At 37.3% G+C, this 26,866-nt stretch overlaps 1 protein-coding gene across 1 annotated transcript in view; it reads left to right on the top strand.

The window, feature by feature from the left end:
- LOC126251405 (ABC transporter G family member 20) overlaps positions 1-6,885 on the top strand; it is a 423,401-nt gene extending 416,516 nt beyond the window's left edge. Inside the window, exons 15-17 of the mRNA XM_049951813.1 lie at positions 1,649-1,825; positions 1,941-2,027; positions 5,496-6,885. Coding sequence (XP_049807770.1) covers positions 1,649-1,825; positions 1,941-2,027; positions 5,496-5,710 — 479 coding nt within the window. The 3' untranslated portion in view covers positions 5,711-6,885. The remainder of the gene's footprint in view (positions 1-1,648; positions 1,826-1,940; positions 2,028-5,495) is intronic.
- The last annotated feature ends 19,981 nt before the right edge of the window (positions 6,886-26,866 follow it).

Here is a 26,866-nt window from a genome sequence, read left to right as displayed (position 1 = left end):
TGTTTGTCATAATGTTGCTTAATAATAAACAAGCTTAATCCTTTTTTTCACTGGATTTTGTTGTTCTGTAGATGTCCACTGGAAAAATGAAAAAATCCTTAAAATTTGATGCTAGTAGAGAATTAGACTGATTTTTAGTATAGAGATTTTACATTTTACTCTAATCCATGAAAGTGTTGCTGCATTGTAAAAAAAATATATATTGTAGTTCCATTTTATTGGAAAAGGTGCTGTGCTACTCATAAATACAGTGCTGGACAAAAAAGTGAAGTATCCAGAAGGCAAGGAGGAAACAAAATGAGACTTCATGGGTGATGTTATCTCAGTGATTACAAACGCAAGTAAAATACACAAAGAATTTGGCAATATTAGCTCACTCATCAGTATGACATTTACTCTGGCCTGGATGCAGAAGCTGATGCATTTTCAAGGAGTTAAATAAAGCCAATGTAGCCTCTATGATGTAATCTGACTCACAATTGTTATAACTGATTTTGATATCCTGGATACTGGCACTACGACCAAGTTGACCTCAAAGCTGGTCCCATACATGTACTATTGGGGACAGGTCTGGGTGTTTCTTGCTGGACACAAGGGTACCTCAGTATCATGCAGACAGTTCACAGAAACACAGGCCATGTGTGGGTCAGCACTGTCCTTTCAAAAATAGGCACCACAATACTGTCATATGGGGATGTAGGATGTCCATGAAACACTGTTGTGCCATCAGAGTTCCCTCAGTCACAAGCAACTGTGACCTGAAGTCATACTCAATGGCTCCCAACACAATGATCTCAGAAGTTAATGCCACAGTGCCTCTCTGGAACATTGGAAGAAAGGGACTTCTCCCATGGTTGCCACCATTCTCACCAGCTCACTGGCATCTTGGATGGTGCAGAACTATGATTAATTGCTGAACACAATGTGATGACATTCATCAGAAGTCCATAATTCCCAGTCATGGCACCACTCCAAACACAGCAATTTGTGTTCTAGTGTTAACAGCAGCCTACACATGGGAGAGTAACTCCATAGTCTCTCTGTTACTAGCCTCCAGTGAATGATCTAGGATTCCACAGAATGTTACAGGGAGTCCATTACTTGTTTAAGTGCAGGTGAAGATGTGAAGGGGTTGAGATGAGATGTGCTTGGTGCACAATACAATGATCCTCCCTTGTGGCAGTCAAATGTGATCATGTGGAGCATTAATGAGGAGTATGCCTGTCCTCACATTCCCATGCTGCTCAACATGGGATCACTGTCACATACAGACAGCCCCACAAATCTTGATATTGCATGATACAACCAGTTGGCCAAATGGAGATCCACAGTGAGGCCTCTTTCTGACTCTGTCAGGTGCTGATAACCATTCTTCACACATGAGTATGTGGCATCTCCACTGGATGGTTCACATTTTCATACTCCTTATGATAGAATCCATGGTATCACAAACTGGAAGGTTTGATGATAAACTTTTCCATACATAAGACTTGAGAAGTCAGGTAACTGAAAATTTCAAATAGACTTTTGTCAACAACAACAAAACACTTTTAACAAATCAGTACTAGTTGATTGTAAAACTATTATAGCTCTTACACTGTTAATTTATTCCTTAATTTTTGAAGTTGATTTTAATTTTCCTTTACAGGTGTAACACCATTTGAAGTACTGTTCTCACATGTAATAACACAGTTTGTGGTGATGTGTGGTCAAACAGCTCTAGTACTAATATTTATGATTGTAGTATTTGGTGTTCAGTGCAAAGGAGACATTGGTTGGGTGGTAGTTCTGACAATTCTGCAAGGTCTCTGTGGCATGTGTTTTGGTAAGTAGGCCATAGCACTGTGGTTTTGCTATTCTATTTAAACTGAATTAAGCATTTGGTTTGTGTAACATTAATACCCAGGCAATAATTTAACTTTAATTACTTGTGTTTCCAGGATTTGTTATTTCTGCAATTTGCGAACTGGAAAGAAATGCTATTCAGCTGGCCCTGGGTAGTTTCTATCCCACCCTACTACTCAGTGGTAAGTTAAAAAAAAAAAAAAACTCTTTAATTACAATCATCAATCACTTATTTAAGACATTATGATAGCTTTTGACATTTTAGTGTAATTACACCTTACCTTGTTATTTTTCCACTACTTCTATTGTTCAAGTCCTTCATAAAAAAACTCTCACATACACATCAAAAACAGATGTGTAGTTATAAAAAAAGAGTTGGAGCCAGTATAATACATATCATATTTACAATCCACAACAAGTTCTACAATACATTATTATAATATTTATTCTATAAATCACATTCATTCATCATCTTCCAAAGATTACACTGAGGACAAGCTCCAGAAATAGAACACACAGAAAGATAACCAAGAAAGCACTTGTCAGAAAATAATTAACTGTACACTTCATTGTTGTTGTAGTCTTCAATGCAAAAACTGGTTTGACACAACTATCCTCACTAGTCTTTCCTCTGACAGTCTGCTTATCCCTTTGTAACTATTGCAGTCTACATCTATTTGAACCAGCTTTCTGTGTTTAAGCCTTGGTATCTCTCACTAGTTTTTACCTCTTGCACTTCCCTCCATTACTTATACTGTGGGATAGCTACCAGTATCATCATGTTTCAACATGTGGGAATGAAATACAAATTTATTAAAAAGACAAGAAAATATTAACACAAGGTCATTGCGATACTCTCTGAATTTCTCTCCATGTAATAGATTCCATTAGATAAATCAAAACTGATATAGATGTCTAAAGTTCTTTCAAAACATTAAAACAAAAAATCATAAGATGTGCTCACCATGCATATAAAATTTTTGAGACTCTTAGTTTTATGCTACTTTATTCTCCAAAAGTTAGCTGAGAAATTTGCAATTGATATATGTAAAAATAAAAATGCTGCTACTGGTGTGTGTGTGTGTGTGTGTGTGTGTGTGTGTGTGAAAGGGGGAGGGAGGACAGGGGAAAGGACAGGAAGGGTGATGCACACACAAATTCTGTACTGAACTGAATTAATTTTATTGTTGTAGAGACCTCAGAGGTCATCTGAGGTATTACAAGGGTCAAAAGAGCTACATATACAAGAAATTATTAATTATATCTCATTTTGAACTTTTGGAAAAATGTGCTTTATATTACTGTTTACACTGAGCTTATATAAATCTTGTCTCACTTTGCTGTGTTCTAATTCTCTAGAGTAAATGAAGAAGTTTTCTTAATGTATTATGTCACTAACTACAATAGCAAGAAAAATTTTAAGACTGAAGTCTCTTTAAGTTTTCTTGTTGCTAGGCCTACGATCAACTCTGGGTGCTGTGCTGCATGTTATCCTCACTGCTTTCTTTTGTAATTTCAACACATTGGTTATATTTTTGTGGTTGCCCACAGAATGGTGCCATACACTGCTTGAAAATGTTTTAAGGAATAATAGACAGTTTTCAGCACTGGAATACCATCACAAAATTGTACTACCTTGGGGCAAATATACCTTTACTAATTCTACATACTACCTCTTTTATCCCAAGATAGTTTCAAATCAATTTTTATCCCAATTAGTGGCACTTAATTCCTGTTCCAATCGTGTGTTATGATTCCACATAATTATAAAGGTATTTTACTTTATCCTGATCACTACAGAGGGAGTCTGTATTAAGCAAAGCTACAACATTGTCTGTGGTCAAATATCTTTCATATTTCAACATTTCTATTGACTCCAGCATTATACAGACCACTAAATCATCAGCAAGGACATAACTGCAAGTTCCCATTACATTATTTGGCAAGTCATTAATGTAAATTATAAATAAGATTGGACCCAGTACCAAGCCTTGAGGAATGCCCACAAGACCTGGACTGTGCAGTATTAATAATCATTTTCTGCATTGTACAACTGAAATATGATTTCACTAATTCATCAACTTTCTCTATACTGCCATAGAAACACAATTTATTTAATATTTTATGGGTTGCTGTGTCAGAAGCACTGATAAATCAATGTCTACTTTGAGCCAATGATTTGCTATCTAGTTGTGTAATGGATTATTTCAGAAATGATGCAGCAGCTACAATTGTAATAACGCATCAACTGAAACTAAGCTGACAGTCACTGAACATCTTGTTTTCTTCCAAATAATTCAAATCTGTTTATTCAGTATAGCTTCAATTACTTTTGTAGCATTGTAATTGTTATAACTTGAAAATCTTCCTTTTCTATGAACTGAGTAGCTTTTACATACTTCACAGCCCTTGAGAACTGAGCTTATATTATGCATGTACTCACTACATTTGTCAATGGTTCTGCTAGGTCAGCTGATCCAGATTTTGAAATTGCTGAATTCAGTCCATATTTATCACTACTGAAAACTCCATAGCTTGTGGTCTAGTGGTTAGCATCATTGTCTCTGAATCACAGGGTCCTCTGTTCAACCTTGGCCATGTCTGAGATTTTCTTCAATCAGGAGCTGAGTGTTTTGTGTTGTTCTAATCATTTCATCTCATCTTCACTGACATACAAGTCACCTAAGTGGTGTCAAACAGAAAGACTTGCACCAGGCAGTCGAACAATCCTAGATGGGGTCTCCCAGCCGATAATGTCATATCATCATTTCATTTAACATTGAAAATATTTTTCATTGTTTTCAACACATACAGGTTTTGCTCCTCAATCAATCTAAGTTATAAATTTCAAAATTTAAATTTTGTGTTAAATTTTGGCTATGGATTTTACATTTTTCTAACTGTACATTCATCTCCTTTATTTTTTTCTAGCAATAATTTGGGTTTGTCTTTCACGAGCTATTTCAACATTATCTACTAATTATCTATAATAAATACAATGTTATAACAAAGTCTCAGCAGATTAGGTGAAAAACAAAAGAAATTCATAACTTAACCATATAACAAAAATAAATCAAGACAAAATAGCATATGAAATTTTAACTTTTATGTTAGCTGTCACAATTCTTCATTTATCACTTGATATTTGCTTTATAAAATCAATCTATGAAACTTAACGTGATCTAATTGGTAGAGCATTAGAATTACTTACTTTTGCTATGAGTAACTCACATTGGAGTTTAAAATGGAAGGTCCTGGTTTAATGACAGTTGGTGTTGTCTGAAATATAATAGATCAAATATCAAAATACAATAGATCAAATATCCTGTTGATTCTTTGTTTTCTATAACCTGATATGATTTGTGTCATACTGTTAGGATCTTTTTTCTACAACTGTAATAATATATTGGGAATAATTTAGCTTCTTTGTGTGTAAAGGCACATAAAAATTTCCTTAGATAGTAATTAAATAAGCTATACGTCAATAATGGAACATCTAAACAATTTTAATTCTCCAAAAAATTAAAAATAATCTAAATGTTGAGGATACTTCTATCATTATAACATTAATATATTTATTGTGCTCTGTTGTATAAAGGTGGTGTAACAAGAAGAATCAACTATTTAACTCTTATTATCTTTCATTTCAGGTGTGATATGGCCAGTTGAAGGCATGCCAATTGTCCTGCAATACATCAGTCTGGGTTTACCTCTAACCATGGCCACCACTGGCCTCAGAAGTATGCTGAGTAGAGGCTGGACGATAACTCAGCCAGAAGTTTACAATGGTTTCATTGCCACCATCACCTGGATTGTTCTCTTCCTCACAATCAGTTTGATTGTCCTCAAAGTGAAGAGAGGTTAATCAGTATAGAAGGAGCCTTGTAGGAGTCTTAATATTTGTGTTGCTCCATGAGCATCACATTCCTTGTTGGTCTGTCAAATGTGCCAGTGATGTGGAATGACAAACACATGAAAGAAATTTGAACAGCTGCTGGACAGAATAAAGACTGCTACAGCAACAAGTGTGCCGAAGATTCCTCAGTTTTACTGTCTGTGTGGTATAGTGAAACTGCAAAACTAAAGATACAGTCTCACTGACTGTGAGTGTGTGGCTGTGTTAATGGTGTATATTTTGTGTGCTTTGTGGCAGTGAAACAATCACTGCATTATATTGTGTTGGTTCTGAATGGCCAAATGTATGACCATTTACTATCATTCATCCATATTGTTTTTCAGTTTTATAATAATTTTAAATTTCATATGAAGCATTTAAATCCCACTTTTATTTAAGCATTGGAAAAAATGGCAGGGATTTACACACATCATATTTGTATGAAAATTAATTTCACTTTGTCAGGATTGGAAGGAAAGGGACAAATTTGTCTTTTACATTTTTGGTAGCCTACATATTATGGGAATATGAGTAAAAATCTGTATCCATCAGGAGCAACTAAAGGTGGGATATAATGTATAAGGTGCATTTTAATAAATATTTATGAAACAATGTTTACAAAAAAATTCGGAAATTATTAAATACCACTGCACCAGAAAGACGTTATCAAAAAACCTGAATTTTTTATGGATATTCTATGGTACTTCATTCAGTAATTGCTGCAGAGGCCTCTGCCCTATTTGTATGTGGCCCACAGTAGATTTTTTTTTTTCTGACGTATCTCTGGAGGCAGTCAATTTTAAATGTTATGTCAATTTAAATTTACTTTATGTAATATTTTTTTTAAAAAGTGAAATCCTCAATATGGTCTGCAGATACAGTTCCAATTGTTTCCATGTGCTTTCAGAACAGATACAATTTTGTTTTGTGGAAATGAGCTTTGGAACAGCTCCTTCTCACAGAACATTTTGTTAATTTTTTATAAATACCATTATTCATATTTAGTCTGTGATTTACTTTTAAGCAGTGACTGCTTTAAATATGAGAATACTTGATACTGTTGTACTTAACATTGTTTGTTCTATCTGAATCCGAACATTACATACTGTACCTCAGAAACAATAAATATATTTGTTATACTACAATGACAAAGGTATTTTTAAATTCTGTTATAGACAGATGAAATGAAATCCTACCCAGCTAAATAATTTTTAAATAACCCAAGTTCCAATTGAACTCAATATTATCTTCAATGTGACCTAGTCTCCAGACACCTTTCCTGCTGATTTCACAGAAGTGGGGCCATCCAACTAATATGACTTTGCTACTATTACAGTGCTTAGTCATTAGGGGAAGGCTTTTCACTAAGATCTGATACAGTGAATAATTTGACTAGTTCTTCCTTAATCACTGTGAATAGTCTTTGCTGGCTTTTGGCCAAACTAACCTAGTGCACAAATATGTGTCCTGGCATACAGTTTTAATCTGCCAGATAGCTCCACATCAGTGCATAATCTACTACAGAGTGAAAATTCATCCTGGAACCCTAAGGCTGTCAATAAACCATGTTTCCACAATATCCTTTTTCCAGGAATATTAATCCCACTACGCACCAGGTAGGCAGGAGAACTTCTTTTCTGCTCAGAAGGTAGGAAATCAGGTACTGGCAGACGTAAACCTGGAAGGCAGATCATGAGTCATTATTGGATAGCTCAGTCAGTAGAGCACTTTCCCACAAAAGGCCAGGGTCCCAGGTCCATGTCCTGGTCAGCCACATTTTTAATCTGCCACAAAATTTCAGTTTCTGGTGTAGCTGGACTTAGAGCAATAACTCAGGTGAAACAAAGACTGCGCTTTTTTGGCAGAACACTTAGAAGATGTGACAAACCCACTAAAGAGACAGCCTACATTACACTTGTCCATTCTCTGCTGGAATATTGTTGTGCAGTATGGGATCCTTACCAGGTAGGATTGACGGAGGACATCGAAAAAGTGCAGAGAAGGGCAGCTCCTTATGTGTTATCATGCAATAGGGGTGAGAGTGTCACTGATATGATACGTGAGTAGGGGTGGCAGTCACTGAAACAAAGGTGGTTTTCTTTTCAGCGAGATCTATTTACGAAATTTCAATCACCAACTTTTTCTTCTGAATGTGTAAACATTTTGTTGACATCCACCTATGTAGGGAGGAATGATCATCACAATAAAATAAGAGAAATCAGAGCTCAGACAGAAAGATTTATGTGTTCCTTTTTCCCACGTGCCATTCGAGCATGGAATGGTAGAGAAGCAGTATGAAAATGGTTCGATGAACCCTTTGCCAGGCACTTAAGTGTGAAGTGCAGAGTAACCATGTAGATGTAGATGTTCATTTGAACATGGCCTATGTTCAATAGCAAGGGGTAATAACTTGATTCGTCTCCTATCCCCCACCCCCACCCACCCTCCACCCCCTCCCCCTCCCTTCCCCACCCCAGATTCAGAAACTATACTTGATCATTTGGGCATGGTCTAAATCCCATAACACGGAAATATACCACCAATGTGGTAATGGCAAAGGTTACTAAAATTGCCTAGTATTGAATCAAGAAGTCTTATGAAACAATGCTGAACTTCCCCAAACAACTAGTCTGTTGTCATGAAAGGTAGAAAGCTATTAACAACACTAAGGAAATATTTGTGCTTGGTAGAAACTACAGTCACCAATTTCCTTCTCAAAACTGAAAATAAGAAATCTATTTCAAATACGAAAAGTACAGCACAGTTACGGTCAAAGCTCAGTCATCCATATAACTGCCTGGAGATAAATAGAAAATATTAAGGTTATTCATTTAGAGGCCTTATTTGAAGAATTTTGCAAAAAAGCTACACTTCTGCTTGAAAAGAGAGAGTAGAAAATTCCACAGAGAAAATTTCATAGTAAAAAGCTCACCAATAAGATATATTGTAACATATATTCATCTTACCTGTATATATATATATATATATATATATATATATATATATATATATATATATATATATATATATATATATAACAGAGGGAAACATTCCACGTGGAAAAAATATATCTAAAAAGAAAAGAAAGATGATGAGACTTACCAAACAAAAGCGCTGGCAGGTCGATAGACACACAAACAAACACAAATATACACACAAAATTCAAGCTTTCGCAACAAACTGTTGCCTCATCAGGAAAGAGGGAAGGAGAGGGAAAGACGAAAGGATGTGGGTTTTAAGGGAGATGGTAAGGAGTCATTCCAATCCCGGGAGCGGAAAGACTTACCTTAGGGGGAAAAAAGGACAGGTATACACTCGCACACACACACATATCCATCCACACATACAGACACAAGCAGACATCAATGATGTCTGCTTGTGTCTGTATGTGTGGATGGATATGTGTGTGTGTGCGAGTGTATACCTGTCCTTTTTTCCCCCTAAGGTAAGTCTTTCCGCTCCCGGGATTGGAATGACTCCTTACCATCTCCCTTAAAACCCACATCCTTTCGTCTTTCCCTCTCCTTCCCTCTTTCCTGATGAGGCAACAGTTTGTTGCGAAAGCTTGAATTTTGTGTGTATATTTGTGTTTGTTTGTGTGTCTATCGACCTGCCAGCGCTTTTGTTTGGTAAGTCTCATCATCTTTCTTTTCTTTTTAGATATATATATATATATATATATATATATATATAGAATTCTCCAAATTCTGATGCCAGCAAAAAGCTTTTAAAAAAGGTCTTTGTAAGTTATGGTAATATCTAAAATCTACAAATGCACTGAAACCTTTCATCTAGTCATTTGTAAATCAGTTGGATACACAAAGATAGGCAACAGACAGTAATTAGAAGTGCATTCAATCAAGGGGATTGCATTGTTGTACTACCCTCAGATCACTGTATGAACTCATACATGAATGCTACTGGAGGAAGCCCTTCTACTCTGGAAAAAATTAGTTACTCAAAGCAAAGCAAACTACAGGCTCTAAAAGAAATGCTGGCAGAAATTGCATTGGATGCACAGTGGTACTAACCCCCTTTCTTAGCTCACATTTACCAGGAATCTCCCATGCCACCAACATGCCTGATTGACAATAAAAGAACACAAGTTTTTCATATTTTTAACAATAGTAGAAGAATGGATGTACAATATAACATATGAATATCCTCAACAACTGTTTGTTACAGGAGAGTATAATGACATTTCATGAGGAAGAGAAATTTCTCTCAAAGAATCACAACAGATGAAATACACGTTGTCTGAAACTTTTTTGCTTTCTCCAAAGAGATCTCTTGCAAATAACAGACACTTGCAAATAGATATCTTCCATCTTCCTCTGAAAGATGTCTTAACACTGTATCAAACTGTTGGTATAACTGTAGTGGTCATTACGGTAGTCTGACGACTGGTTTGATGCATCTCTCCATACTGTACTGTCCTGTGCAAGCCTCTTTATTCCCAAATAACTAATGCCTCAGAATGTGTCCTATCCACTGATCCCTTCTTTTAGTCAAATTATGTGACAAATTTCTTTTCTCCCAATTCTGTTCAGTACCTTGTCATTAGTTACATGATCTACCCATCTAATCTTCATCATTCTTCAGTAGCATCACATGTCAAAGGGTTTTGTTCTCTACTAGTTCACTTCCATACAAGGTTACATTCCAGACAAATGATTTCAGAAAAAACTTCCTAACATTTAAATTTGTATTTGATATTAACAAATTTCTGTTCTTTAGAAATGCTTTTCTTGCCTTTCCCAGTCTACATTTTACATCCACTCTAGTTTGCCCACCATATGTTATTCTACTTCCCAATTAGCAAAACCCATAACTACTTTTAGTTTCCCATTTCCTAATCTAATTCCCTCAGCCTCACTTGGTTTAATTTTATTATCCTTGTTTTTCTTTCCTTAATGTTCATCTTACACCTTCCTTTCAACTGCACTTCCAAGTCCTTTGCTGTCTCTGACAGAATTACATGTCATTGGCAAACTTCAAAATTTTTTATTTCTTCTCCCTGAACGTTAATTCCTATTCCAAATTTTTATTTGACTTCCTTTACTGCTTGCTTCTGTACACAGTGACTATTTTCTCAAACTGGTCATGGATCAAAAACTTTTTTGCTTGATACAACTAAGTATTGGATGGAAAATGTTCATCAGAGACAAAAGCAGCATTAAGCATGTCCCAAGGAAGCATAATGGGGTTGCTATGTCCTCTAACACACATTACTCAGACAGGGTCACAGCAGTCTCATTTAATTTCCATACAGACTATGCAGCCCCCTTTAGTGTACAGAGTGGAGTTTCACATTCTGTAAAAAGTCTTTAACAAGTTGCTGGTAGACTGAGAGCAAACTAGATATTCAAGAACAAAGTAACAAAATAGCTCATTAGTCACTCCACTGAAAGTTGACTATGGGGCACCCATGAGCTGCATGTGTATGTCACTTGACACAGATGTTGACAAAATGTACCACCACAGAATTTTTCTTCAATTGACTTATTTACATTCCTTGTCACCAAGTACTGGTGATCACCTGCTAATCCACTATCTTAATTTAAATGATCACTCAAGGCAGGCATTACAAAAACTTTTATGTCCACCCCTACAATTTCTTAAAATTTTGGTGTTAGGGGATATAATTGCTTGCATTACACAGATGCCGGCTTCTCCAGTATATAAACTGCTGATGTTAAATAATCACCATATTTACCCGATTATAAGATGAGGTTTTTTCTCAAATTTGTCATTGGAAAAAACACTGTCATCTTATATTTGAAGATTAAACTGTTGCTACTGATGTCAATATTTTTACATTATTTAGCAGAGTAATAGGGGTAGTTTTACATTTGCACTGATGAGCCAGAATGCAAGGCCTGTATAAAAAGTGTACGACCTTTGGCCAGAAAAAATATTTCAAATACCTGACAGGGTTCGAACCCTAATCCCCTTCAAAGTAGGCCCCTTGTGCTTGCACACACTTAGCCCACCGATCCTTCCAATGCTATAAACCCCTCTGGAAGTCTTCTTCTGGAATGGTGTTCAGCTCTGGCATCATGTTTCATATTATCTCTTCTCTATTGTCAAAATGGGATCCTTTCAGTCACGTCTTCAATTTTGCAAACAACCAGAAGTCACATGGAACCATGTCTGGAGAGTAGGGAGGCTGGTGAACAGCTGTATTTCCATGTTTGACCAAGAAATTTTGGATCAAGTGGGATGAATATGTGGGGGTGTTGTTGTGATGCAGTTGCCAGTTTTTCGCCATCTACATGTCTGGTCTTTTGCGCCGAACTGTGTCATGGAATCACCACAGAACACCTTGATAGTACACCTTTGCCACTGTTTGTCCTTCTGGTGAGTATTCATGATGCTCAATTCCATGGACATCAGAGAAGACAATCAGCATCAGCTTGATTTTGCTTCACACCTGCCGCATTTTCTTCGACCATGGAGACTCGGAATGCTTCCATTGCGACGACTGTCTTTTTTTTTCTGGGTCATACCTGTACATCCATGACTTATCTCCAGTTATCATGGTGTTCAGAAACCCAGGATCAGTGTTGGTGGTGTCCGGAAGGTCCTGTGAAACATCAAAATGGAGGTATTTTTTTCCAGCGATAACAACTTGGGCACAAATTTCGCAGCCACTCTGTGTCTGTTCAGATCATCATGAAAAATTGCATGTGCAGAAACTTTACTCACCCCAATCTCTTGGACAATCTCCTGCATGATCAAATGATGACCTGTGCTCACCAAATTTTGCACCCTCTCAACAACAGCTGCACTCTGTGCAGTTTGGGGCCTGTCAGAATGCTGGTCACTCTCTGCTGATGTGCGGCCATTTTTGAATTGGTTGAACCAGTCCTTAATTTGTGTTACACCCATTGCATCTTCTCCAAACACTTCTGAATGTTACAAACTGTTTCATTTTGAGAATCACCAAGCTTTTGGCAAAATTCAATGCAGTCAGTATCTTTACTCAGCATGTTCAGTCGTCTTGAGAGAATTGGTAATCCGACGAACACATTGTGTAGCACCTTACTCAGTAACCAAAAGGCAGCAACTGACACGCTGTAAGGCGGGGACAAAATTCACACATGCGCATGAAGGTCTCTTCCTTTACTATGTACAATGGTGCCGTACTATCATCTCTATTTAGCGTGGGAAAATCAAAGGTCGGATACTTTGTAGCCAGACCTCGTATTATGACCACCATCTCTCCTACTTTATGGAGCAGACAAGCATCCAGACCCCATGCTCTGTGAAGAGTTGTGGATGTCCAACCACTTATCGCCTAGTGGTAGTTTCACTGTTATTCTACCTTTTTCTGTAGATGCTCACAACAGTAGCATGTGAAAATTTGACCAGCTTCACTGTTTTTGAGGTACTCATTCACAGGCTCTGTGTAATAACAATCTGTGCTTTGTCAAAGTCACTTATTTCGATAGATTTCCTCATTTGCAGCCAATTTCTTGGCAATGATGATGCCCCGTGCATGTCTACTCTGCTCGTATACTTTTGTTACCACACCTGTTATGCCACCAGGCAGCATCCAACATCACACTGGACAGTGGTAATAATGTTTTGGCTCTTCAGTGCATAGACGTCATCTTATATTTAGAGAGGGAGCATTGGCTATTGAGGCCACAAGCAAATTTATTTTGAAGAATTTGGAAGGGGAAGGCTTGGTAAATGATACTCGAGTTCCAACAGGATTGAGATGTCCAGATAACCTGAAGTGCTTGATACAGTATCAATGGTACTCAATCAGTCACAGGACACTGACTTGCAAGGCGGTAGCACAAGAGATACACAAGAAAATATGAACTAGTCACAACAGTTTATTGCTCTGATTAAAATTTGACAATTTTGTGAAACACAGGAGGAAGTAGTATTAAATTCTATCATCTTACAAACTTTTGTTGTAGCTGAACAGGTTTGTAATAAACATTCACATACATGTATGGAAACCTTACACAAACATTAATGCTGATTTTTTTTTTACATAAATGAAACATTAGAAAAAGAAAATGTTGTCCTTCACAAAACATTAGTTGATTCAGAACCCAGGCCAATATTTTATTTGCCTATGAGAGACTGTAGTGATTCACCAAGTGGATTGCGAATGAGAAATTCAGTCACTGTTCGTGTATTAGAATACTGAGTAGAAACTTTGCCAGCTTTTATTCAGCTTTAAAACATGATGGTGACATTCAATTGAAACTAGAAGGAAAATTAACCCAGAATGAGATGTCAAACAAAGGAAATAAATCATACTAAATTGACTGTAATTGTTATCATTAGGATAAATTACAGCAGCAAGATTCATTGTGGAGATAGTACAAACAGACATCACAACATTGCAGGATAAGCAAAAGATCAAGAATAGGACTGAATCAGGATTGCAATCTTTTATCTGAATTGATGTTGTTACATATACCCAGTGCACTTAAAGGTCTTTGCTATGGAAGGGTTGGAAGGGGATCAGTGACACCAGCTTGGTTGAGAGCTAAGATGATTATGCAGGGGGGAGCAGTGAGTGAGCAAAAAATTTCATCATGTTGCCAAACATGGGGAACTATCAAAACTAGACATGGTTGTCTTACTGGGTACTCCGCGATCGTTCATTAAATAAAATATGGTGTTTCAGTCTTCGATCGCTATTCTTTATTTTCAATTACCGGTTTCGGGCTAGCTGCCCATCTTCAGATCATATGTTGTAGTTACAGAGTAACTTGTCCGTACAGAACACAAAGTTACTTATGACAGTGAACTTTGTGTTCTGTATGGACAAGTTACTCTGTAACTACAACATATGATCTGAAGATGGGCAGCTAGCCCGAAACCGGTAATTGAAAATAAAGAATAGTGATCGAAGACTGAAACGCCATATTTTATTTATGGGGAACTATACCACATACTTTGGCTTTTTATGAACATCTACCACATTTAAGCTACAGTTCACCTGAATCCATTTGTAATTGGAATTGAACTGACTTTAAAACTAGACAAATACTCAACAATAGCATTCGTTTCTACAGGGCCAATAGTGTACTTAATGTGTTTCTTGGTGCAGTGTTGTTGACACTGTCCATGACATATGACAAAATGTAAGAGGCTGTGTCAGCTAGTTCTGCACAGCCAATAAGGGAGTGGTGGGCAGGCAGTATGTTTGGAAGGAAGAGACATTACACTCTCATGTCAGTTTCAAAGTGAAATGTGATATCTATACAGAACAAAAAACAGCTGTGTTCTCAGGTCCCACCATAATGACAGACTCAAAAATAGCAACATATTCGGAAAAAAACAGACAAATATTTCTGACAAAGAACATATAAATTTCACATCTGTGCTGTCATGATGATGAGGCTAATGATTAAAAATCAGTAATACCATAGACTACAGGGTTAGTAAGCTAAAAATAGTAGGAAAGAAACAGTCTGAAAATCAATGTAAAATTTTTTTTTATTTTATTTCTGCTAGTATTATCAAACTGTAGACCATCAACAAATGGCTTAAGTTCAGAATAAGTATAAGGTTAGTTTTTTGGCAGGTATTTTATGTCAATAAAACAATTTGTAATTTTAGTTAGTCAGAATAGGTTAAAAATAAATTTTTCCCAGGGAGTCTCTCAAAAAAAGAGCGATTGTCTTACATTCAGTGTCGTCTTACACTCGGGTGAATACAGTACTTGGTCTGATGTATTAGATAAGTGTAGGATTGAAGAGGAAGGACAGTGGTGAGGTTTTTCATCTTTCTTTCTTTCTTTCTGTCAAAGCAGTGTTTTTGCACCTAATAATCTAGAAGTAATTTCTATTATTGTCTATGTGGACAGATTGTAACTAGTAATAATTTGTTGTTAGTATACTTTACAGAAGTAGACTGCATGCAGGATTGCTTCTGCTTGTTAATGTATGATGCGACTTGTTCCATATCCCCTGAAGATCCTCCTCTGTGATGGGCTTCACAGAAAATTGTGGGAATGAATGGGTTAATGAATGAATGAACTGGCGATGTTAATGGCTACAGGGAAGTGTCTGTGCTGGATAATAGTAAATGTAGAATAACTTAGACAGTGTTTTCAGTTGGTATATTGACTGGAAGCTTTCTTCAAATGTTAGATAAATGTAGGAAATGCTGATGCACAATAGAAAGTGTCTGATAGTATCTCACTGCAACATTCATGGTGGACTTATGAGAACTGTTGCAGCATTTAAATACTTAATATTAATAAGGCAAACTGAAATGAAATGGAAGAAACACTTGAAATCAGTAGGAGGTAAGGAAAGTGAAAGGCTTAGATTTGTTAGGTTTTTTTCAAGAGGTGAGGCCCTCCTCACCCACACCTGCATGATGGCCAACACAAAAGGTCTACTGCCATCTCTGCATAAGGGTTAGTTTTCACCAAATTGAGGTCATGCACGATGTGGGTACTGTGATGTTTGTGTACATCTGGTTAAGGTTGAACATTAATATGTGCTCATCTGAAGAAAGACTGGGTTGAAAGTTGAATGAAGGGTAGCAGTTTGAAGGGCAGAATGAAAAAAGTGCCAAGGCAATAGCCAAGGGAAATAAACCTCTGCAATAGTTGTGTCAGGTTGTACGAGCAGTAGTGGTTTTCTTGCTGCCTGCAACAGGTCATGCAAGGGTAGGCTTTTTTAATAGTGGGTATCATGCAGATCGATACCTTTGACGTAGCGCGGGGGTGTTACTCAGCGGCTGCCGCTGGGTACTGGTGTTGATTTCTCAGCCAGCATCAGCATACCTGTAACAGTTAGGTTCATCATTGTTTTGTGTCTGATAGGTCATATATCAGATTCACAGTGTAGGGTGATGTTGGTAGTTTGTTTGTGCGTCATTGTGTGAAGGTTCCCTGCTGTAGCCTGTTCTTCAGCTTTAATAGTAGTTGGCATATCCAGTCAATGTTGCTGATATACAGGGGTTTGCTGACTTTGTTGCTTGTGGGTGTACTTTAGCTTGCCATAGGTGGTTAGGAGGCTACAAAGTATGTTTTGATGACCTGTTACAGTAACCACACAAATGTCTAGTGCAAACTATTCTAAGTTAGTGCTCCACATTTTGGGCCCTTTGTGAAGTTCGCCTGCTTTATTTCTTCATTGATGGTCATTGGTGTTGATGTACTGCGTTGTTATACTGGCTGAAAAATAGGGGGGTGCAAGTTCAACGCTGAATACTTTCAATGATGTAGCCCAAAAGTTGCACAGTTGTGTTTCATAGTCCTTTACATCCACTGTTCACAACCCTCCCCCCAATAATACACAGTTATATGGCCAGTTAATTATAAGCAAATTTTGCTAAGCCTCATTAATAGTTTGCAGGCATATGTCACCATACTGCTACAATAGTTTACTGTTGAATATCTATGTGCAGTAAAAACCAAACCACACAGTTCACAGTTCTTGCAGAATAGTACGGTACGTATTGAACAGACACTGTCATTGTTTTAACACATGACCTATTTGTGTTACACTTATTTCACAGTTAAGTTGATGCCTTGTAGTTGATCTAACCATTATGGGATTCTTGTCTGAAACTTGGCTGTGGACTGACTGTCTTGGGACCAAAAAACTATACATTGTTTGATGTTTAATTTACAGAAGTTACAATTAAAGCATAACTCATAAAATTAACCAAATACATTAAAAATTGGTTCTTTTTAATGGTATTTTCTACAATGAGGGTTAGGCTAAATTATTTGTTTAAGTTATGAAATTAACTGATATAGTTATGAAAAAATCCTTCTGACGAAACTGGTAATTATTTTGGAATTAATTAAGGGCTGGCTTTGCTAAGATGTTTTTGAATAGAGCCAAATAAATACTTAAAGAATCCTGGTGATTCTTTTTCCAAATGTTTATCATTATTACGGAATTTATATTTGTTTATAAGCCAACAATAGAATCTAACAATTATTTATTTCATCCTGTAACAGAAGATATTAACAAGGAATAGTCAAAATAAATCAGGAAATTAATTACATACACAAAACTAAGCACAAAATTAGATCTACATCTACATCTACATCTACATGACTACTCTGCAATTCATATTTAAGTGCTTGGCAGAGGGTTCATCAAACCACAATCATACTACCTCTCTACCATTCCACTCACGAACAGCGCGCGGGAAAAACGAACACCTAAACCTTTCTGTTCGAGCTCTGATTTCTCTTATTTTATTTTGATGATCATTCCTACCTATGTAGGTTGGGCTCAACAAAATATTTTCGCATTCGGAAGAGAAAGTTGGTGACTGAAATTTCGTAAATCGATCTCGCCGCGACGAAAAACGTCTTTGCTTTAATGACTTCCATCCCAACTCGCGTATCATATCTGCCACACTCTCTCCCCTATTACGTGATAATACAAAACGAGCTGCCCTTTTTCGCATCCTTTCGATGTCCTCCGTCAATCCCACCTGGTAAGGATCCCACACCGCGCAGCAATGTTCTAACAGAGGACGAACGAGTGTAGTGTAAGCTGTCTCTTTAGTGGACTTGTTGCATCTTCTAAGTGTCCTGCCAATGAAACGCAACCTTTGGCTCGCCTTCCCCACAATATTATCTATGTGGTCTTTCCAACTGAAGTTGTTCATAATTTTAACACCCAGGTACTTAGTTGAATTGACAGCCTTGAGAGTTGTACTATTTATTGAGTAATCGAATTCCAACGGATTTCTTTTGGAACTCATGTGGATCACCTTATTTAGCGTCAACTGCCACCTGCCACACCATACAGAAATCTTTTCTAAATCGCTTTGCAACTGATACTGGTTTTCGGATGACCTTACTAGACAGTCAATTACAGCATCATCTGTGAACAACCTAAGGGAACTGCTCAGATTATCACCCAAGTCATTTATATAGATCAGGAACAGCAGAGGTCTCAGGACGCTTCCCTGGGGAACACCTGATATCACTTCAGTTTTACTCGATGATTTGCCGTCTATTACTACGAACTGCGACCTTCATGACAGGAAATCACGAATCCAGTCACACAACTGAGATGATATCCCATAGGCCCACAGCTTGATTAGAAGTCGCTTGTGAGGAATGGTGTCAAAAGCTTTCCGGAAATCTAGAAATACGGAATCAACTTGAGATCCCCTGTCGATAGCGGCCATTACTTCGTGCGAATAAAGAGCTAGCTGCGTTGCACAAGAACAATGTTTTCTGAAACCATGCTGATTACGTATCAATAGATCGTTCCCTTCGAGGTGATTCATAATGTTTGAATACAGTATATGCTCCAAAACCCTACTGCAAACCGACGTCAATGATATAGGTCTGTAGTTCGATGGATTACTCCTACTACCCTTCTTAAACACTGGTGCTACCTGCGCAATTTTCCACTCTGTAGGTACAGATCTGTCAGTGAGCGAGTGGTTGTATATGATTGCTAAGTAGGGAGCTATTGTATCAGTGTAATCTGAAAGGAACCTAATCGGTATACAATCTGGACCTGAAGACTTGCCCGTATCAAGCGATTTGAGTTGCTTTGCAACCCCTAAGGTATCTACTTCTAAGAAACTCATGCTGGCAGCTGTTTGTGTATTCATGAATGTTAATGGTAATTAGTCAGAAATGAAAAATGAATTAAAGGAGGCAGATGGCACAAGAGGGGAAGAGAAAAGATCCCAGCTTGCTTCATCGCATCACCCCTTCATTGGACTGACCAGACAGATATTGTAAATAGCTAACTGGGCAATTCAATGACCACAAATCATGACAGAAATTGGATTAACAATCTACACAAAAATATATTACATACAAAATCTAATCAAAACTACAGTACGTATGTTTTTTTCAAATTTATACTTATATGAACTGGCCATATGAAAATTCCCATACAAAATATTTACATGCAGTGTATTGTACAATGGCACAAAATATCCACAAGTTGTATTCTTAATAAAGATTAGAGCATCTTCATCATAAGTGATGTCCTTTTTGGGTGAACAAGGATTAAATTCTAAGATACATAACACTTTATACAAGCCCTGTCTTGCTTAAACAAAAAATTCTCATGGGTTCCAAAAAGTTAAATTACACTGTGCATTGCAGTTCACTTTTAGGACAGAAAATTTGACTTGCTCAATGTTTAGTATTTTCCACAAGCCCTTTCACACTTCTAATGAACTTTTACACATTTTCTCACCAAGTTGTCCATGCCTTCAACATGTTCAAGTGGCAGTTAGTATGGAAATGCACTGCTATTAGTTCCCTTGGAGGTGGTTCTCCTCCACCACAGTACATGAAAAAATTAGACAAAATACGCTACTTTAGTACACTCACTTATACTTCTAAATATAAGAAAAAAATGTTTAACAGTAATGGCAAATAATGGTAATTACTTCATAAACAAATACATTACATAGTCCTCATAACATGGCAGTAATCAGCACTTACATTGACTATAGTACGAAAGGTGGGGTCTAGTAAAAATTTAAAATCAAATGCACATTACACTTCAAAAGATTACTCTACATCATAACTGTCTGAAACTGGTTACACTTGAAAGATTTGGGTCTCTTTCCCATTTGCAGAATAGCAAAAACTCAAGATTTGCAGTAGTATAGATTTACTAATCATTATGTTATGAAAAAAGAATGGAGTAATCATCACATAAATTAATTACCACTCAAATCAAAATTAAGGGGATGGAAGTTGCACTAAATCATTGCGCCACTTCTCTACTCAACTCAGAGCACTACCCTCATTCAGTCAGAAAATTAAATCTTCACAATGTCACAAAATGATACCAAATAGTTGACCTGTCAGAAATACTCACATCAGTCTAACACCACAGTTAACAGTTAATCAGAAAAATTTCTTTTCTTTGTTACAGTATTACCACTTTAAGCTCATAATTCCTCAGAACAAAAATAGAAGTTTTCAGATAACCTATAGATCCAATAATGCAGCATTATATGACTTTTACCTCACTAAAGTATTGCTCTTTATGTTAAGCTCTCATTCCCAGCTGCAGTGTCATGAATTGCACTATATATGAGGGTTGGAACTTAAATAGTGGCAACTATTTATTCACAACAGATGCAAAAGGGTTACATGTTTGCACCTGTTACTGTCCTTCAAAGTAGTCACCAGCGTTGTTTAGAACCTGTTGCCAGCAATGTGGAAGGTGTAATATACCTTTAGCAGAGCCTGTTCTCTTGATGGTGCGAATGGAGCAGTCTACTGCCTGTCGAATCTCTGGAACAGTTCTGAAATGAATGCCATGAAGTGGTTCCTTCATCTGTGGAATCAAATCAAAGTCACAGGGACTTAAGTTTGGGGAGTATGGTGGTTGGTACAGTACTTTCCAGTCCCACTGATTAAACAGAGTAGCCACAGCTTGCACTGTATGCACCTGCACATTGTCGTGCGAAATGATGTGTGTGTTGTGCAGAAAGTGTTACCGCTTCTTTCACAAAGCTGGTCACAGGTGATGCTCCTAAAACGAACAGTAATATGACTTAAGTCCTTGTGACTTTGATTTGATTCCAAAGATGAAGGAACCATTTCATGGCATTCGCTTCAGAACTGTTCCAGAGATTTGACAGGCAGTAGACTGCTCCATTTGCACCATCAACCAAACAGGCTCTGCTAATGGCATCTACGCCTTCCACAACACTGGCAACAGGTTCTACACATAGCTGGTGACTACTTTGAAGGACAGTAACAGGTGCAAACATGTAACTCTTTTGTATCGATTGTGAATAAATAGTTGCCACTATTTAAGTTCCAGCCCTTATACACAGTACCTAATGTTTCCTAGTTCTAAATTAAACCATCAGTACAGTTACACCACATCTGTTTGTATACCGTTATCTTTTTCATTACTCAATCATGTCTGTCAGCTCCATTATTTTACTTAGTGGAGTGCGCTCTCAAAAAATGTCCCCACTGCAGAGACAGGCTCCTTAACCATTAAGACCCTAACTTTATTTATTATTTTATTATTTCATTATTGTATCATTATCTAATAAATAAGCACCTGCTCTGCTTATCTAACGCAAAATTGAGTCTACTGGAAAACACTCCACAGTAATCAGATCCTTATGCTAAGGCAAACTTAACTCTCATTACCGATCAGACAAAATTATCACTTAGGAAAGCTATTATTTCACTGTATTCCATCAAATCGCTTGAGATTCTAGCCTGAAGTGTGATATACATACAACTCTTGCTTATACATTCCACACATAACTCCAGGCAACAATGTTTAAATTTTTATTTTCTTAATGTTAGAAAAAGCTGTACCATGACACAGACAGATAGTTATCTTCATATACTGATTGCACTGACCACAAACACTCCTAATATACTGTAATTAATATTTAGACCTAGTATTCAAGATGGTTTTTACTGCATATTGCCTCTGTTGCTGCACCCATGAGCTGATTACTTCAGATGTTAATTATAGTTTTCAGATAATCTGCACATTCTCCGCCACATATGCTGACACTTCTCATTTTCAGTTTACCTTACCTCTTTGTTTGACAGAAATTCTTTAACAATGGTACCAACTTACTTTCTTCCATACTCTTACTCCCTTACTTGTTACAAACATAGCCGGCTGGAGTGGCCGAGCAGTTCTAGGCACTTCAGTCTGGAACCGTGCAACAGCTACGGTCACAGGTTCGAATCCTGTCTCGGGCATGGTTGTGTGTGTCATCCTTAGGTTAGTTAGGTTTAAGTAGTTCTAAGTTGTAGGGGACTGATGACCTCAGCTGTTAAGTCCCATAGTGCTCAGAGCCATTTGAACCATTACAAACATAACATAATACATATGTACATAAATAACACTGGAGTAATCTTTTCTAAAATATTTCTATACTTAAGTATCCTGCTGTACAAAATCACATAATAGTCAAAGACAGAATGTTTGTGATTCACTTATAAACTACAGATAGGAAAGGAGAAGAGTCTGACTGCCTCAGGAGTCACTAAAAATGAGACAGACAGCTGGGGTAAGCACTATCGTCACATAATGATCCAACACAGAATGTTGAACCCCCTACTTGTTTGTAGGTCTTACTTCTGGTTCAATGCACATTATAGTAGGTCCCTCCTTTCCTTTTATGGGATAAACATTGGTACTCACACCATCATTCAACATCTCACTAGAATTAGAATTTACACTTGTTTTATTACTATTATTTACATTACCTTACCCTACAGCACATTTGTATAAAAGTGGCTCTTCACCACTACCTGCTCTAGAGTGAGCCAAAACTGGAGCATTATCTAGTTTAAATGGTTTGATCCAGAATTAAAATCATCTCCTCCATTTCTGTTACTTGAATTTCTCCTACAATTTCTGTTCCCATTCTGGCTATCCTCCACCATTCCTTGAATATTTTACTATATTAGTCCTGTTCATCCTATTTACCTGAAAATTTCTCCCTGATTGATTATTGTCATCAAAATTCCTCCTACAATCTTTCACTGAGGACTTCACCCTCTCCACTTCATCAACATAATTCAAAAAAATCACTAATATTACCTCTAGTGGAAGATAGGCCTAAAAGCAATTCTCTAACTTTCAGAGGCAACTTAGTTTCTAAACCCATAATTATTGATTCACTACCTAGCTCTTTGTCCAAATATTTCAGTTTGTTTGTCCAAAGCTGACAGAAACCTTTCACAGTACCCTTCCTAGAGTCAAATCTCTCTCCACCCAAAAATTCAGTCAAAATTCTCTGCTTTCTCTTTGCACCAATATTCATCTAAAAATGTTTTCACAAAGCTTTGCCACAAAGTACAGCTATTGGCTACCTGAGCTGCCCATCCATAAGCATCCCCTTTCAAAAAACCTCCCAAAAATGACATTTTCTCTTTGTCATTCCGTGTTGCAGGCAAATCATTAAATTTTCTAATGAAATCCAGTGGAAGCACTTCCCCACATGGTTCAAAATTATTAAATTTCTTACCACTAACAAATGAAAGACTGTTTGGAACTCTACATATTCTATGCTTTAGATTTTGTTCCTCTTCCATCTTTTTCTCTATTTCAGCCAATTTTGAATCTACATTTTTATTTACTTTTGCCACGTTTTCCTCTACCACTACTGCACACTTGGTTTCTACTTCCATTTCAAAATCATTTTTAATCTGATTGATTTGTTTCTCAAGTTTAACTCTGTTTTCAGCACAAAATTTTGCTGGTTGCTTTGCCTTCATCTTTACACTGATTTTCAGAAGCCTCCACCCTCCTACTATAGTCATCACAAAGATTCTGTCTCTCTTCTGCACATTTACTACTCATTAATGTTAATTTCTCATTGGTATTCTGCTCTACTTTCTTTATCTTCTCATCAAACTCTCTAACTACTGCCTCAACCTTCTTATTTAATTCTGAAACACTGGAGCTGACTACCTTAGTCTCCTTTTTAGTTTCTTTCTTCAGTTCATCCTTCAAGCTAACCATGTCAATTCTAATACTATCTGAACTCTATTCCACCCTGATAATGTATTTTTTCATACTACTAATGTCTTCTTTCATACACATACTACTCGTAATTTGCCTTAACATTGCTTCCAATTTTCCATCTGTCATAAACTGTTGCCCTTGCTGGCTTTTGCTACTAGATTCCTTCCCCTTAATCTTAATGATTTCATCCACTCCAGTACCGTTTTCATCTATTTTGCTCACCTCACCATAAAATGTAGATGGCACTTTTATCATTTCATCAACAATAGGACTTTCGTCCCCATCATTCAAAGTTACATTCATGTCTGATTTAAAACCACTATCATCTACGGAACCAGTCCCCTGTTGTCCCTTCTCTCCTATCACACTGTCTTGTTCGTTAAGGTGAGTCATTATGTATCACTTAATATAAAACAGCCTTTACTATGAAATTACCTTACTCTTATTCACTTGTCTACTGCTGCTGCTGCAGCTGTCATCTGGATTTGTCATCTGCACAGCTGCTGCAAGTTGTAATTTCCTCAATGAGGAAAACTGCTCATGTACTCAATGACTGCTTCCATAGAACCCATCACTCGTTAGCTGCTGTCCTGCTGTGGCCATGAAACCCAATAACTGATTGGCTGTTGCACTTCCTTCATTAAAATCATTGCACTGTAAACTGCTCTTGAGTTCACTGTTCAAAGTTTGCAAGTCCTAGTTTATTGTGCCCACATAAAATAATCACCCACCCAGGGGTGTCATATGTGATCTTCAACAGCTATATTTCTTCATTGATGGTCCTCAGTGTCGATGTACTGCATTGTTACACTGGCTGAAAAATAGGGAGGTGGAAGTTCAACACTGAATACGTTAAATGATGTAGCTGAAAGTTGCACAGTTGCGTTTCATAGTTCTTTACATCAACTGTTCACAACCCCCCCCCCACCCCCCCCCCAATAATACACAGTTATATGGCCTGCGAACTATAGGCAAATTTTGCTAAGCCTCATTAATAGTTTGCAGGCAGATGTCAGCATACTGCTACACTAGTTTACTGTTGAATCTCTATGAGCAGTAAATACTGAACCACACAGTTCACAGTTCTTGCAGAATAATACGGTATGTATTGATCAGACACTCATTGTTTTAGCACATGTCTTATTTGTGTTACACTTATTTCACAGTTAAGTTGATGCATTGTTGTTGATCTAACCAATATGGGTTTCTTGTCTAGAACTCGGCCATGGATTGACTGCCTTGGGACCAAAAATTGGACCTTTATATATCATCACAATAATAGGTATGGAAACTATACATTGCTTGATGTTTAATTTACAGAAATTACAATTAAATAAAAAAATTGGTTCTTTTTAATGGTATCTTCTACAATGAGGGTTAGACCAAATTATTTGTTTAGATGATGAAATTAACAGATATAGTTATGCAAACAATACTTCTGACAAAACTGTTAATTACTTTGGAATTAATAAGAGTTGGTTTTGCTAATATGTTTTTGAATAGAGAAAATAAATACTTAAAGAATCCTAGTGATTCTTTTTCCAAATGTTTATCATTATTACAGAATTTATATTTCTTTATAAGCCAACAATAGAAGCTAAGTCACAGAACAATTACTGATTTCCCCCTATAACAAAAGATATTAACTAGGAATAGTCAAAACAAATCAGGAAATTAATTATATTAAAAAGAGATGCTGTGACTTACCAAACAGGAAAGCACTGGTAGACAGACACAATAAAAAACACACAAACACACACACAAATATCAAGCTTTCACAACCCATGGTTGCTTCATCAGGAAAGAGGGAAGGAGAGGGAAAGACGAAAGGATGTGGGTTTGAAGGGAGAGGGTAAGGAGTCATTCCAATCCCGGGAGCGGAAAGACTTACCTTAGGGGGAAAAAGGGACAGGTATACTGTCGCAAACACACACACACACACACACACACACACACACACATATCCATCTGCACATATACAGACACAAGCAGACATGTGTATTTCTCCACCCTTTAACGTGTTCTGGAGGCAACACAACTACCCAAACTTTGTACACATAGTTGTTTACCAACCTAAGTTCACCACAGGATCAACATAGCTCAGCTTAAACCAACACTTTTTCGACTTTTTTCGCACCACAACTCCAGTTGCTTTCTACTTCACCTTTATCTCTCCCCATATATTTTTATTTTCACTTTAGCCTCATGTTACACGTTCCACTTTCTAATACCATGTCACCCTCACATCATCCCCACAACGGCCCCACTAAGTTTTATTTACATTCCCTCCACAAACATGCCTTCACCCTAGCCAGATTACGCTCCCATATTTTATTCACTCAGTCTTGTCTGACATTTGGCATTACCCCCAAAGGCCTCACACTTAAAGTTCACATCTCTGGCTGTAACCCTCTTTCCATCAGTCCCTATACCAGTTCCAAACTGAACAATCCATAGCCCTCACCTGCCTAATCCATCACCTACACATCAACTCAGCCTATGAACACACCCGTCAACTCCTATCCCTAATCAAAGCCCTCAATCTTTCCTCTCCCACGTCCACACCAGCTGTTCAGAGCATCCACCTACAGGTCAACCGCAAATTAGAACAGCATGCCACCCTCCACCTCAAAAAACTATCCAATCTCCTGGTTTCCCACCGCCG

Source organism: Schistocerca nitens, chromosome 4, assembly GCF_023898315.1.
Source record: "Schistocerca nitens isolate TAMUIC-IGC-003100 chromosome 4, iqSchNite1.1, whole genome shotgun sequence".
NCBI classification, from domain to species: domain Eukaryota; kingdom Metazoa; phylum Arthropoda; class Insecta; order Orthoptera; family Acrididae; genus Schistocerca; species Schistocerca nitens.
The sequence above is the reverse complement of the archived record's forward strand: the minus strand, read 5'-3'. Positions and strand labels throughout refer to the sequence as shown.